Source organism: Malurus melanocephalus, unplaced genomic scaffold (assembly GCF_030028575.1).
Source record: "Malurus melanocephalus ecotype Western Australia unplaced genomic scaffold, MMel_1.1 scaffold_164, whole genome shotgun sequence".
Taxonomy (NCBI): domain Eukaryota; kingdom Metazoa; phylum Chordata; class Aves; order Passeriformes; family Maluridae; genus Malurus; species Malurus melanocephalus.
The window spans coordinates 912666-929352 of NW_026623396.1; the positions used below are offsets into that span (position 1 = coordinate 912666).

At 37.6% G+C, this 16687-nt stretch overlaps 1 protein-coding gene across 1 annotated transcript in view; it reads right to left on the reverse strand.

Annotated features, from left to right (window-relative positions):
• The window catches only part of THSD7A (thrombospondin type 1 domain containing 7A), a 192247-nt gene that overhangs the window by 32540 nt on the left and 143020 nt on the right, over positions 1-16687 (reverse strand). Inside the window, exons 13-14 of the mRNA XM_057372134.1 lie at positions 12713-12907; positions 10096-10359 (exon numbers count right to left, since the gene is read on the reverse strand). Of these exons, the coding sequence (XP_057228117.1) occupies positions 10096-10359; positions 12713-12907 (459 nt within the window). The remainder of the gene's footprint in view (positions 1-10095; positions 10360-12712; positions 12908-16687) is intronic.

Below are 16687 nucleotides of genomic sequence, written 5' to 3' on the forward strand. Positions count from 1 at the left end.
ACTTTTAAATATTTAAATAAATATACAGAGCACATCCTGGACTTCAGTACTGGGAAACTACTGCTCACCAAATATATCTCCCTTAAAATGCCAACAATGATATTAGCTTGAATTACAAGGATATTTATTAAATATCTGTTGCCCTTTGATCGACCAGCTCAGTGATGTTACACAAAAGGGACATAGTGTTAGRGAAAATACATTTTTGAAGATCACACCCTGCCTGTGTGGTTGGGGACATAGACTGCCCTGCAGTAGTAGATGCAAAACTGATTACATTTCACCTTACCTGACATCTCTGAGTCTTAGAAAGCCAGTGCACCCTTTCTCAGAGCTCCATCCTACACTAAACTGTGATTGCATAAATACCAAAGTCTTCACCAGAAATGAGCTTTCAACAAGCCCTCTCAGGTGCTATAGAAAACCATGTACTCATACGATCAGGAAGTTACTGAATAAGAATGGAAAAAAAAACCCAAAAGAAATTAAAAGAAACAATTCCCTCCAAACAATGTGTTTGGTGATATTTACTGTCTGATGGAACTAAGTGAAGATTTTATTGCTCTATGAAATACCTTGTGATTCTGAAATGCCACTTTTACTTTCAACATAATTCCTTAATACTTTTTTTCTGGAGAAATCTTTTTACTACAACAGAGCTATTACCATTTACCATTTGTTAAATTTCTGTCTCTGGTAATTAAGGTCTGAAAGAATCAAATTCAAGTTCTTTTAAATATATTGTACATCCTTAAGTAGATTATTTTAATTGGTACAGGATGACTTTATTTTAAGGACTTCCATAGACCTCTGAGTTTATCTTAGTAAGTCTCAAAGGGATCTTCCCAATCTTTGCCAAGATCTCCAGAATATCATGGTACTTTGGGACTTCGATAACACTTCACAGCCTACCAAAATGAGCCTGTGTGGAACATAGTAAACTAAAATTATTGACAGATTAGAAACTATTTTGTTTAATTTCCCTTCAGTTCAKCCAAACAAGGACAAAAAGTTTAACAACATCTTTAGAATCTTGCAGACAGAAGTTGTATCAAATACATTGTACCATATGCATTTTCCAGGTAAYATTTAAATTACACTGAGCTATATTCCAAGTGATTCCACAAAATACCAAATGAAACCATATCTCTAGAGCAATCTTTATTCTGTCTATGAAGTACCTACATTCAAGTCAACCACTGAAACTGCCTCACCACAGAATACAAAAAAGCCAGAACAACATCACCTTACAGATACAGATTCACAGCAAGAGTTATAACACAGAAAACTGCAACCTCACTGATATGTTCATGCATTTTGTGTAGAATTGAGTGGTCCAGTTGACACTCCCCACACACCTTATAATGAAAAAATATTGAACTACAATCTTATATTGGGTCTTGAACCCTACAATCTTCATGGAATAGCTTCTGCTCACCATACAGCTCTTTCCTATGCCAGCTCCATGATATCTGGGCTATGATGCTCTGCCCTCCCTCTTTCCTATCTTCTCAGAAAAGCTTCAAGACTCAAACTCCACATATGAAAGTTAAACAGTTGAACAAGAACAGTGGAAAAGACATGCTAAGAAGAGAACAAGAATCAATGAAAGCATGGGAAGGAACTCCAACAAGGTAGGAAGGCTTGGAGATTCTGGAAATTTGGAACATTTTTGCAGAGSAGAGAGAAAAATGCTTATTATTTTGTAAGATGCAGGACAAGCACTAAAATACCAGCTACTGGTATACTCAGAACACTGGAAACAAAACCAGGTCAAAGACGCGAACAGCTGAGGTATCCAGAAAGGAATTCCACAGCTTCTCCAAACAGAAGGAAATAAGTAAGTGAAGGACACAAAGTTTAGATTAGATGCTAGGAAAATGTATTTCACCCAGAGGGTGGCTGGGCACTGGAACAGYRCCCCAGGGAAATGATCACAGCTCCAGCCTCACACTCAAGAAGTGTTTGGACAACRCTCTCAGGCACAGGGTGTGCCTCGTGGGGCTGCCCTCTGCAGGGCCAGGAGTGGGACTTCAGTGATCCTTGTGGATACCTTCCAACTCAGGATATTCTATGATTCTGTGAAGTTAATTCCCTTGGCAGTCAGAATTCAAAACAACGGAGGAAATGCTAAACAAAAGAGAGACCAAGGAGGAATAGAGGAAAGGGTAAGAAAAGACATGGAGAGGGAAGAGGAAATAAAGGGCTCAGAATGCAGAGTCAAGAGAATTGTAAGAAGACAGTGCACAGGGACAGAAAACAAAGAAAGAGGAGAAAAGAAATAAAYATCCTGCCAAAAGTAATATCTTGGTGAAGCACAAACAGAACAAAATGCTCTCAAGAGCTTATTCTGGTATCCTCTGGCCAGACAGTGAAATGTAATGAAGAATGTTCTCACAAATCAAAATAGAGGACAAAGGGAAGAAATATAAACACTGTGCCCTCTGATTTGTATTCCATATGTAATTAGTATGCAGAATGAAAATGACCTTGTTCCATCTGACATCAAAAAGTTTTTGGCATATTCATCCCTTGGCATATTTCCTCTGAGGGGCCTCACTATTTTGCTCAACAGACTATTTAGCATTTAGCTGTGCTACTGGACTACCTCAGAACTGACGCAGAAGCAATTTCAAATTGCTCACAGATATCACTTTGGTCAAGAAAGAAGAGTGAATTACAAAAATAAATTACTTGTTGTGAATTACTTGTTCCACTTCACTCACTACCTATCAAATGGTACTTTTCAGAGAAAGGTTCTCTGGACTTGTCATCACCTTAGATGCCTTTGTGTATGAAGTCAGCACATCTTTTTGGGTGAATAATCTCCATAAGTTCATAGCAATCCATCTTCAAGTCCAAGAAAGCAGAGGCTCAGGAATTTTGAAAAGTTTATATTTTTTTTTTGGTTGTTTCCACTGTAAATATTTTAGCAAGTGAGAAGACAGAATGTTCTTACATAGAAAAAAATTTATTAAAAAAAAATGAAATACAGAAACCAGAAATACTACATACAAATCGAATTGGTGATGCAGATATGTAGTTTCTGACATGAAAAGGACATGAATGAGCCATTTTTAAATTTTCAGTATTGTTTTTAGTCTGTCAAATCATCCTTGAAAGAGTATCACTTGTGTTAGACAAACCTTGTGTGTGTTAGTGTAGAACCTGATTACAGGAACAAACCCCCTTTAGTGAGTGATAAGTGTCTGTATGGTGGAATATCCCCCAATTATATCACACAGACTGGCTCATTAATATAATTTCATCAAAAGAGCTTGGAGGCTTAAAGTAAAAGCAAGAAATTACCAAGGTAAAATACCACAGATGCAGAGAAGGAAAGAATGAGAGCAGTGAAATGGCTACAAAGAAGAGCTGAGAAGGTGAGGGAAGGACAGTGAAATAGAAGACCAACACTGTAAAGGCTAAAGATATGTTCCCTGGAAATCAGCAGTTCACTTTCTGCCTGCTGTTTATCATCCTGACTGAAGTCTTCCACTGCATGCTTCCTGCATCTCTTCCTTCTGCATGAAACATCTGAGGGATGCTGGAGGGATGAGACCTCGGTGTACCCTGGTACAGGTACAGCCCTGAAKGGTCCAGAGGTGCTGGAAAGAGCTGCCTCTACCTAAGGGCCTATGCCTGCTCCCACAGCAGTAGCTTCTCAATTATTTCAGCTCCTACAAGGCTGTGAAATGGACAGCTGTCTGTTATGAGTGAGAACATGGCTATTCTATCACTAAAGATTACTGAACCACAATTTAACAAATGGCTTTGAACCACTAGGAGTATGAACTGAACTCATTAGTAAAAGGGAAAAGTTTATTGTCCCATTGCTAATTGGCTATAAAATCTGGACTCCTAGAGCAAAGTCATTAACAGATGTGATGGATCATTTATAAGGGAGGACTTAAATGGACTTCATGCTTTGTCTAATGACAAGGCAGGATAAGTAGGTAGATTTAAGTCTTTTCCCCACATTGCATGTGCAATGTGTAGGAGCAGACTGAYTACTCCAATTGAAATGTGCAAACATAAACATCTTACAAAATGTTTACGTGAACTCTTTTGYCCCTGGGACTGATAGATTTATGCTCCTGCTTTCATGACTAAATGTCATGCTATGTTTCAAAGGAAGAAAACCTGCAATGTCAAAATGGTTTATGTTCTTCCCAAGATTTTTTTTTTCCAGAAAATATGAAGTTCTTGGATCTCATCTTCCAGGACAAAGAAATATACAAGTATTTGCMTTTCATTTGCAGCAGAAAATATTTATTTCTAGAGACTATTCATATTTCTGCTGAGCCATGGAAAGATAGATTGAACACCATAAGATCTTTCTTTTTTGTTTTTTTCAGGATCACCCTACAAAGCTCAAAACCTGAGAGGAATTTTTCATGCTCAACTGTCTCCTGCATCAGTAATTCTGTCTCTGGTGAACCAACTAGAGCTCTTTGGGTTGATGGATGACTGCTTCAGGACTGATATCCTGTTGACAAGGCAGATCTGGTGGCACCAGAATGCAGAGGCCTAAGGTAGGACTTCTGGCGCAGGGCAATAGGTAGCATATTCCTGGAGAACACGTGACATGAAAATATATATATATATATATATATATATATATATATAAGAAAATAAATAAGCTATGAAACCGCAAAGGATCCTAATAACAATTTCAGAACCTAAGCTTACTACCATACCAGATTAGAATTTCCCATGAGAAATATATCTACTTTTGAATAAACATTCAACTGAAAGTCTCAATTAAATTTTAACACTGATTTTTTTTTTCTGGATAAATTTGCATTGCTTCAGGTTAGAATACTGAGAGTGAAAAAAAACATRTTTAAAAAATCCTAACAAAAGTGGATAAAGCAAGCCATAACAGACATCCTGGACACTATAGATGTTGTTATATCAGACAAAATTTTATTTTGTTGCACATATAAGCAATTAAATGCAAAATTCCTCGATTGATACTCCTAGCAGCTGTTGCAGAAGTATTCACTGATACACAGATATTCCTCTCTAATCCTCCCCTAAGCCTTGTAGCCACAGAGGGCTTTGTAGAGTCAGCACAAATCAATGCATCTCATTTAATTAATGCTAAAGGGGGAAATAATCTCACACTAATAAGGCAGCAGACAAACTATCCTGACTGCTTGACTGTGCCTAAGGTCTTAACAGTAAACGGACATGAATTAAGAAGGGTAATACGACCTATATAAAAACACTGCATCTGTCTGCCATGCTACTCTGCCTTCAGTAGGCACACACAAACACAGCCATGCTCTGCTTATGTGGGTCATGATTCATTACTGAGATATGATGGAGAAAAACTAAATACTGAAGAGCAAATAGTGCAGTTCATAAGCATGAGAGTGTCTTGCTTTTGATTTTTTTTTTGTTATGAAAATTCCAAGGTATGGTTTAAAGGGACAACAAAGAGCATCTCTCTCTCAATTTTTTTCRCAAATACACTGAAACAGATTGTTGGCAGACACATGTCATTATCCACAGAGCTCTAGTAGACTAGTGATGACAGGGATAAAGCTATGAAAAACAACTGCTGCTTTTCTAATGGAAAAAGGAAAGCCTCTCCCACACTTGACCAACAAACAAAGAATATGTTTTTGTGTTTCTCYAATAAAATTACCTATGTAGTATTGAAGAAAAGCAGTAAGCAGAGAAAGGGCAATTTAAATGTCTTCCATTAAGGGAAACAGGTAAACAACAGCTCAGTTACCACTTTTAGCTGATGTTACCACATCTGCTGACAGCTGGCAGCTGATASTTCCTGCCTACACTGCAGAACTGGAATGGCTGAAAGATACCAGTGGCAGAATATTTCAAATGGATGCTGAATGCTGTAAACTCTTTCACCAATAAATATCACTGGTATTTGAAACAGAGTAATTTGAAAATAAAAGTCAAAATATTTGGCATATATAACACCACWGATAAAAAAGAAAGGAAAAATACAAACCATCTTGTCTCTCTGCAGCTGAAACTTTGGGCTACTTTTAGCTGTTTCGATTCTTTTTTTAAGTGCCTGTTAAGCTACAGAAAGCTAAGGGCCCTCTTCAGAAGGACCTCTGCCCTCTTCTTCTCCAGCATTCTCACCCAGCAGATTTATTTAACTATACTTCCTTTTTCAGTTTTTTGTTACGGTCACTCCTGTCTTTTTGAAAAACTTGTTTATACTTGGAACTTTATAACTGCACCCAAAATTTAAAAAAATATCACAAGAATCCTGTGAAGGATATAGTACTTAAGGGTAGTCCTTGTGTCACATCTGTCCTTTAGCTCCTTGGTGTCTGTGAAAAGAGTGGTGTCTGCTGGTTAACTCTTATCTTTTGAACATGAGATGTGTCAAGCAGGAAAAAGAGTCCTGAAGTATTTATTCTTCTGTTCCTGTTTGCCTTTTCTGAATAAATCAACTGAGTTGTGATGATAAGCACACAACATTTCGCAAAACAAACAGCTTATGAATTTTGGCACGGCAGAGCAGGTCTGTCTTCTCATTCCTACCACTCTAAACAACATGACTTGCAACTCCGACCTGTTCAGGGCCTCATAAATTTGCATGGCAATATTTTCATAAAACTTTTGAAAGTTTCACAATTTCAGTTTCTTGTGTCATTTGAATATATCACATAACAGATCTCACGATGTATTAATAACATCAGYGTGGGTGAGGTTTGTCCCTCTTGTCAGATTTGGAGGTTGTTGTCACTGCTGAAGAAGTTCAATTATCTCCATTTCTCACCTCAGGATTTCATAGTGTCAGAAGACAACAAAAGTTCAATTGAAGTTGGATACCACACAGGAAATATCTTCCCTCAAATTTTGGTCTTGTTTTCTCTGCAAGCTATTCCACAAAATCAAATCCTATCAAAACTGCAGTTATATATCACTTGGAAAAGAAATAACACACCCACAGAAATTAGGAGAAAAACAGATTTTTGAGTAAAACAGGTAACACAGCAGAAAAACCCAATCACATTTTGGATCAATTACAAATTCCAGTGAAAAATCAGTTATAAAAATCAGTTATAAAAATCAGTTATAAAATTAAGTGAAAAATTGTTGCTGTAGGGAAATAAGCACCTCTGTTAAAATTTACAAAAATAACCCAAGCAAGCTTGAATTATGTGTCCTGCCAAGTTCTGCTTGAAAAGCCAAGTGCAGATTGATGGGAAGCTACAAGGCACTTTTATTTTCTCGCAGGTGGGGACTATTGTGATACCACAGAGGGCCCTTGTTGATCTGGCATAATATAGCTTTTATGTTTGTTCTTAAAGAAAAACAAAACAAAACAAAACAAAGAGCACACTGAAACCTAGAGAAGATGCCAAGCCTATGAACTGTCACACAACAAGGGCATGAGAATAACAAGAAAAGCATCATAAATAAATACTGGAAAGATATAAAAAAAGATTTAACTGGCAAAAGAGCAGTTTGTACACGCTGAGAAAAATAAAACAAATCATCAGAATGCAATGCATGAATACAAAGCAGTTATTCAGAAAAGGCAGTAAACATACATTGAAATTAGACTGAAAAATTCATATAATTTGCTCCAGTCCCCTTGTATCTGCAAAAGTATGCTAAACCAGGGAAAATGCTGAACAAAGGCAGACAATAAATTAGGTAAGCTTTATGTAAGCCTATACTATGTGTACAAACAACACCTATCAATACCAGAGGATCTACTGGAAAGGAAACCATAAATTAAGTGGCATTTTCATTAGCATCATTTAATTCCTTATCATCAAAGTCATGTTAGTTACTTAATTCCCTGCATACATGAAATTCCTGTCAAACAATTTAAGGAAAGTAGAAGGACTACAGGATTAGTTCAATACAAATTCTAAGCTTCATTTGCTGAAACTACACCACGAACCAACATGTGCTCTCCCCCCCAAACTGAGCTGATGAGGAAACACAAATGGGGAGAGGAGCGGGGTGAGGTTGGGGGTGGTGCGGTGGAATAACAAGAACCAGACACCTTAATGAACTGAWCTAGAAAGAAAGAATTCAAAAGAAAACAACACCTAGAAAGAAAGGGTTCAGACTTTGCAACCTACAACAAATACAGTCATGACAGGAAAACACTTCCCTTTYACAAAGTTAAAAGAGACTTCAAATCTGCCATGAGAAAAATGGGATGGAACTGAAGGAAGAAAAAGCACAACAAAGCAATGCTATGCTGTGTTTTTGGAAGGATGCCTGTGAGKGCTAATAGCATGTAAACAGCAGTCCTGGCTATAGTAGGAATAACAGTAATACATTGTTAGCAGCTTTTCYACTGGATTATTATTCATTCTGGTCACTATGAATGTAGGCCACATTCACTGATAAAGTCTACTGGATCAGAAATTATTGTCATGAAGGGAGGGTTATGTCAGGGTAAACAATGATGTTTGAGAATATCCTTCTTTAATAATTTTTTATGCCTGTTACATCTCTTTGATTCTTTCAATGGAATCGCACCTCAAATTGCACTGCCAGGGTTTGAATGCAGCTACATCCATACTTGTTCTACACAAAAAAAATAGTTCCTAGCAGCAGTATGTTACCTACCACATACAACACCTACAATTTGCTCTTGGACAAAGTTTCTTCCCTTTACGTTGACACAAAAGCTGGCAGCCCCTACTCTTCAAGTAATCGAAAACTGATTGGCAGTGGGCTTTAAGTTTCACTGGTTTCCTACATAGTAAAGTGCTTTTACAATTTTCCACTATTCAAAGGTCACTGTAAACTTACTGATGAAAAAACATTAATTTCTAACACAGTGTCAAATATTGTAAATTTAAAAAAAAATCAGCAAATAGGAAAATGTTTCTGTTCTGTATTTTATAATGGTGCCCTCAAACACATCAGATTATTCCACAACTTTTGTTTGAGTGGTAGATGAGAACAGAACTAAAGAACATGCTCAGAGTAAAAAGAGATTTCCTGTCCCATGAGAACTTAGGATTAAGACTTTGTCATTCAGATGTATTTAAAGAAACTTATCTTTCAAGTATGAGTTATCTACAGCAAAAGACTATTTTGAATTAAAAAAAAAAACATGGGAGAAAATTCTCCACCAAATTATCTTCCAGCTTTGCTTTGAGGAATTCAGCTGAATGCTCACTCTTCCATCAAAAAACAAAGATATGTTAACACCTTGACGTGACACACTGAATTTCTAGTTYATCATAGTTCTAAACTGGAATTAATAGCACAAATAAAAATCTCCTTATTTAATTCAATTTCTTTGATTAGCTATTTTAAATTTATCCAAGTAAATAAATGAAATTTCTGTTACCTTAACATTAGAGAGTAGAACACCATGTGAATTAAACTTACAATGACCTTTYAATGGCACTAACATCCAGCTTTTCATACCAATTGCTCAGATACAAGTTTGCACTGCAAGGAGGACAAAAATGAACACAAAAACTCCAGTGATGTCAATTAGCACATTTCTGGCCCACTGAAAGCCAGAAACTGCCAGATTTGATCCTAATGCCACAGATGCATCCCTGTTAGGAAGGAGCACRGTTCCTTCCTGGAGCAATGTAAATACAAAGAATATAAAGTCTTTAAACATCCTAGCTTTACAGGGCAGATTTACCCAGAGAAAAAGTGCTGTGTGTTGTTGAACTCAGGTCAATGCATGCCTGATTGTTAAGGTGCTGAAGAGTAAATGGTAGAGACAAGGGTATTTAGGCAGTTTAAAGCTATCTAAAGTATATGTGGAAATAATTTCAGCTTTTCCAAAATAGTCCTCTGCTTGTTTATTTTCTGAGAATGATTTCTTATAATGGCTTTATTCTCAAATTTTTAGGTACAGTTATCAGGAAAAATAACAACATTTAATTTTTTAAAATTCATATACCTGGTTAGTAGCTTACCATGATTTTACTTAATTTTACTATTTTACAAGTCAGCAAAAACATGAGCTGGGTTTGGAGGCATCTTGGGATAAAAGGCAGCCTAACCAATAAATATTAACCTGCTAATGCTACTTGTACACATGTTATGTTAAATTTAAACAAAGCACACAAGTAAAGAGATGAAAGAAAATAGGTTTCTAAATACCGTGACTGTTGCACCGTGATGTTTCCACGAGTCGGTTGTTTTGGTCATAGCACGCCATGGCCTGGTAACGATAGCCTTGTCCACATTCCTTCACATCTCCTTGTACCTTCATTCCCAGCAACACTTCCATCTTACCCTCTGGTAAAATGCAGTCTGACCAATTTCCCACAGGCTGAGCAGTGTACTTGTCACACGGACAAAACTGATTCTCAATCAGAGGATACAACTGAGAATTTCTGCATTTGTCCTTTTTCTTACTTTTCCCTAGAAAGAAGAAATAGTTATGTTAGTGAGTTTGCATCAATTTCCAGCTTATCTCTCAAAAATTTCATTTAGACTTCTGTAACAAGTGCTTGCAACCACATACATGCACACACTAATATTAGTTACACTAATCTTTATTAAATTAGGTTATTGACTTGAATTTCTAAAGTAGTGGATACCTACAATTCGCACAAAAGCACTGTCTTTTTTAAGAGAAGCCATAATTTTTTTTGGATAAAAATGTTTGGGGACTAAAGTTTGAAAAAGTTAGCAATTAAATAAATACACTTTTTTTCCTCCTATTTCATCAACAGTGTGCTGTTCAGTAACAGATTTCTGTCTGGATCAAGYTTTTTCAAGTTGAATGAAATTGAAAAAGGAAGTAACATTCATCTTTGCTGCACTAGTACCTCCTTTCAAAATTCTTTAATTTAATCATCTCTTATCATATATTTGTTCATAATTACCATTCTTCCCCTCTAACAGAATAAGCTCCTTTGCTGAATTTATTTCTATTCAATTCTGTTCTTGTTTTCTTTCCTTAACTGGAGCATAGCCATCCACTCAATTTCCTCTTCCCATTAAATCTATTTAAATCATCTCTTTGATAAAGTTTGCTTAGTTTTCCTTCCATATCAGACAATTCATGTAAATTAATGTAGAAGTCTTTGCAAAAGTAGTTTWAAAAATGCTTGCTACTTAGACACTACTGTAAATTAATATTCTATAGCATTTTCCCTGCAATTCAAAACAAGGCACTGCACACAACTTTGCAGCATCTTTCATTCTTGTATTTTCTACTGCTTTTGTTTAGAATAGAAAAAGGGTACCTGGAGAAAAGCTTATCATTCTTTTGACAATACAATTTCTTATTAAATGTACACTTCTCCTCAGGAAGCATTTACTGGTAATAATTACGAATTTACTCCAAGTCAAGCTATATGAGTTAGTGTGGGTAACACATCRTCACAGAGAATGCACCATAACACATATCATAAAGCTAGCAAGTTTGAAGGAGTAACCTAAATTAGGACAGGAAGTATCACAAAGCCATAATAATGTGGTAGGAGAATATGTACTTTCTTGCTCTGTTTTTAAAATAAGAAAAAAATACTGCTAGTCAGTTTTGTTCATTTTTTTCCTTGTGGAAGCAAACCTGACATAAAGTTTACTAGAATTATTAGACAGTCACAGTGAGGCTTCTTGAAGATCATGAATTATTCATTGTCCACTGGTCTTCTGATTTACAGGGGGATGGAGACAGGGATAGGGTTTGGATTTTATCACATTCTTTCTGAGGCTGCTAATGGGCACCCCCCTCAGCTAGCTTCCCTCCACCACAGACAATACAGACTAATTGGCAAAGAGCACTGTGACAGAGGCCAAGCCTCACTCTTGAGGTTTCAATTATAATTTAGAAGCAGAGCATGGGTTTGTTTTTTTTTTCCACCTCATGCAGAAGAAAAAACAATTAAAAAAACCCCAACAAAACAACAGATTAAAAAGAAGTTGAAGAAAAATGATGTTTCAAACTGGAACAGTATCCACTATGCAGAACTAGGATAGGTCTATGGCAAGGGCATCACTGGAAAATCTTTTTTATTCTGCTAAGTAAAACCTAAAGAGGCTTCTTGGGACACAAAATAAGAGCATTATTACTTGTCTCAAGRAATAAGGCAGAAAATTAAGCAGTGTATTTCTTCATGTGGTCCTTGCTGCTGGATGTAGACAATGTAAGAATCTCAAAACAAAGAACTTGGAGACCAAACATTMAGCCAGAGAAAGGACTGGCTTAATCATAAATTTAAGACTTCAGCTARGTTCAAAAGAGGTAAACAAAAGCTTAAGGCTGAAAATGGTGATCTATAGCAAAATGCTGAAAAGCACTCAGCTGTCACAGTAATTCTAAACACACCAAAAAAACACCATCAGAGAGAGAAGTCTGCTTTAGCCAAGACCAGATGTGGGAAGAGGAAGGCAAGTGAGTTAACATCTGATCCTGTTAAGGTGTGACGATTATTGACTTGTCCGTCAGAAAACCTGCACAAACAAATTCAACAAACCCCAAAAAACCCTACTATGTGCACTATATTTCAAAAAAAAAAAAAAAAGTCATTCTATCCTCTCCCATCTTTTCTCTAACAACTTATCCATATCAAGACTCGGTGACATATGGCACGAGTTTTCACTCCTGGCTGTTGTTCCACCAACAGTACRCAGAGCATGACACTGGATCTGCTTTCTGCCACTGTGACAAACACTTGTCATAAGGGAACCTCAGAAGTCCTCAGGTTTTAAACAAAACAGTATCAATAATTAATAAAAGATGCATTATTTTGCTTGTTACTCTTACCAACAAGAGTGCGTTTTCTTGTCCTGACTCCTCCGCAGTCCCCATTACAGGGAGAAAATTTTGACCAGTTGGTAAACTGACAGTCATCTTGGCAGGGAATCTGGCACATCTGTGTTAAGGGTGGTAATGGGCCAGCGTATTTAAGGCACTCACTGATGTCAGCTTGTCCTCCGTCTTGTCTGCGACACGTAATTGCTGGAAGGAAACAGAGATGGAGTCGAGTTTAGCAATTTTTTATGAATGTCTCTATTCAATTAAGTATACAATCATCTACCAGAAAACCACACTGAAAGCCCAGAACACCTACACAATAACTTAATATTTGCCACCAGTTTTATCTTGAATGAATACATTTGGCATTTTCCACTTTTTAAAGATTTTGCTTGAAATAATTTATCAGGATTTGCCAGTAAAAAAAAAATACAGACAACTGTAAATATTATAAAGTTGCACCAGGTTATCCACACCTGTTATACCACTTTACACATTATAATTTTTCCTATTGACACAGACTACATCTCAGACATTAAAAAACTTGCAATACCATCTTAAGTAAATTAACTGTGTAATTTATAGGTTTTGTCAGCAGACTGAGTTTTAGAAAAATGGATAGACATAAAATTCAGAAGCATATTTGAGTTCTGGATACCAYTTAACCCTTTACAAGAGTACTGCTGCCTGATGTTCCTCAGCAATTTTTCATCTTGAAAACACAGTGTCTTTCCCAGGGAAGGATCACCAGCCAATATGGGTACAACTTTATAGAACAGGATAGCCATGTCCTGAATAAAAGTTTCTTAAGAAGAAAAACAAGTTCCTTAAGAAAACATCAGGTCACACAAAAATAAGGAGCTGGAATGTAAGGGTTTACAAAGAATAGGGAGGGCTGTTTCATTAATATAGTCTTTAAMAATCACAGAATGGTTAATTAATGTTAAGGCACCACTGGAAGTCGTCTGGACCAACCCTGCTCAAGGAGGGTCTGCCAGCACTTATGGCACAGAATTGTGCCCAGAAGGCTTTTGAATATCTCCAGGGAAGGAGGCTCCACAAACTCTCTGGGCAATCTGTTCCAGTGCTCAGTCATTCTCATAGTAATAATGTTCTTCCTCATATTCAGGTGGAACTTTCGTGCTTCAGTTTCACTTGTCCTAAAACCTCCATGAAGAAGAGCCTGGCTCCATCATCTTGACAACCTCCCTTCAAATACTTACAGACATTGACACGATCCCATCTCAGTTTTCCCAAGGCTGAACAGGCCCAGCTCCCTCAGCCTTTCCTCACAAGAGAGATCCTCCAGTCCCTTCATCATCGTTTCACCCTTGGCTGGACCTGCTCCAGGGGTTCATGTATCTCTTCTATTGAGGAGCCTGGAACTGGACACAGCACTCCAGGTGCAGCCTCACCAGGGCTGAGCAGAAAGTCAGAATCGCCTCCCTCAAWCTGCAGCAACGCTCTTCCTAATGCACCCCAGGATCCCACYGKCATTTTTGGCCACCAGGGCACTCTGCTGGCTCACAGAGTTCACATTATCCACCAGAAMTCCCTGCTCCTTCTCCACAGAGCTGCTTTCCAGCAGGTCAGTCCCCAGCCTGGCACCTGGGGTTATTCCTCCAAAGTGCAGGACCCTACACTTGCCMTTGTTGAATATCAGATGGTTCTTCTCTGCCCATCCATCCAAATTGGATCCTTAAGAAGGGCTACACAGCCCTCTGGAGTATCAACCACTCATCCCAGTTTTGAATCACCAGCAAAGCTGCTGAGAAGGTGCCCTACCCCTTTGTCAAAGTCAACAGTGCTCTATAATTGTTTCTCAAGTATATTTTTTTTAGGCATGGTTGCTGATCTATTCTATCCTAAGCTCAGTAAACYTAACTTCAGTTCCTTCCCCAAAACAAAGTAAGACTTATTATGCAGTAACAAGATAGGAAGCTTCTAGTTGTTTGTTCACACAATAGAATTATATTTATGCTTCTTGGCATCTGACAGCACACAGCAGACACGGTAGCTCAAGACTGTAAAGTAATTTGGGTCACCCATTGTTGCAGTAGCATTGCATCCAAATATTCTGTATACATGTAAGGAATGCAGCTTTTTATATTACACTCCATAATTTAAGCATAGSTCTTCAATTGTGCTGACAATAATTGCTTTATTAGCATGAATTTAAAAAAAAATCAAGTTCAGCTGATGGAGAAAAGGTGGGTTTGAATTCAGCATTTAGAAATAAAGCAGAAAAATGCCTCTGGGTGGGCAAGAAGAGGAGCAGGTGCCCATCTCCTCTCTGGTGACCATTGACACCAGGGAATGGCCTGAAGCTGTGTCAGGGGGCGTGAATTTAGGTATTAGGAAAATGTTCTTCACCCAGTTGGGAACTAGAAGAGGCTCCCCAGGGAAGTGGCCACAGCACCAAGCCTGACAGAGTTCAAGAAGTGTTTGGACAATGCTCTGAGGCACATGGTGTGACTCTTGGGGCTGGTCCTGTGCAGGGCCAGGAATTGGATTTCAGTGATCCTTGTGGGTCCCTTCCAACTCAGGATATTCATGATTCTATAACTATTTCCTCCCAGAGGAAAAAAAAAGGAAGCATAGTTAAGGAAACTTATTTTTAGTTGGCTTTAAGGTAATTGTAATGGTCTAGTGACCCATGATTTCTTAAAAAAGYTTTTTAGTCTGGCAGCTCTAAACTAAATTTCTGCCTCATGATTACTGTGGGAAGCTGAACTTGATGATCTGAATGYTCCATTTCTAGTTCATGTGCCTACTAAAACACATCCAGAGGTCCCAAGGGAATTGTTTTTGCCACATGTCTGTGGTGAAACACAGACGTGTGAAAGGGAGGGGGTTGTGTTTTTCCTGACATTCTAAGCAAACAACTTCCTCRATCCTTGACTGCCCTTTGGAGCAAGGCTGCCAGCACTTTTGTAATAGGCTCAGTACTGCATTAAGTTGTGCTTACTGGGGACTGACCAGCTGCACACTGTCTAATACAATTATTCTGTCAAATCCTATTATTATTAGTGCAGTTTACATGACAATTTTTTTTCAGATATAATTATAGTGATACAGTGAGAAAAATCAAATATCTACAAATTTAAAATCCATACYATTGGATTTCTAAAATTGCACAAATATGTTGGAAAAAAAAAGTGGAACCGCTATCTTCCACTAGAGACTAGGCTATAGCTTTGGATTCTTGTGAGATATTCTTCTCTGCTAATAGCATACATCAATTTCCCTAAGGAAAAAACACAGTTCAGACTAGTTCTACCATGTGGAAATTCACAGAGGTCAAACCTAAATCCTCTGTCTTGAGTCTGACCTTGCGATGCGCACACATCAGCAAAACTAATTGCATTATCTTCACTGCATTCTCAGGGAGACACAGACCACCATCTTTAGCAATGAAAACTTTACCTACCCAAGGGCTAAAAGACAGTCCACTAATTAGCCAATGTCTTTCAATAACTTCTTCAAAAGTTTAATACTTATTTTATGTCCTGCTTTCCCATCTAGTCCTTTGATAGGACAATAAACATTGTCCACCAAAGAATATTCTTTCTTTCTAGCTAAATTGACTTTTTCTAAAACCAATATTCATCTTTCGTAGTTATTAAACATTACTCCATGTGCAGATACCTACTCTGTCATAAATTTTTCAGACTCATATTAATGCATCTAATTTGCATGAGGCAGACCCAGGTGAAAAGCTCCCCTGRGGATTAACACTTTGGATTTCTCCAGATTAAGTGTCAGTTGTACTGTAGCAATCAAAGCAGGAAAGCTCCTCATTCTCAAGACCTAAATATTTCACCTTAATAACAACACAAATTAGAGAACAGCTTGGCATACTAAATCAATTCCCGAATCTTCAYTTTTATAGTGCCTGTCCATACCTATGCATGTCACTTCTAGCTGACAAAACCTAGATGACTCACTCTATATTCCATTTTCCTATTGTCATTTTCCAGATTC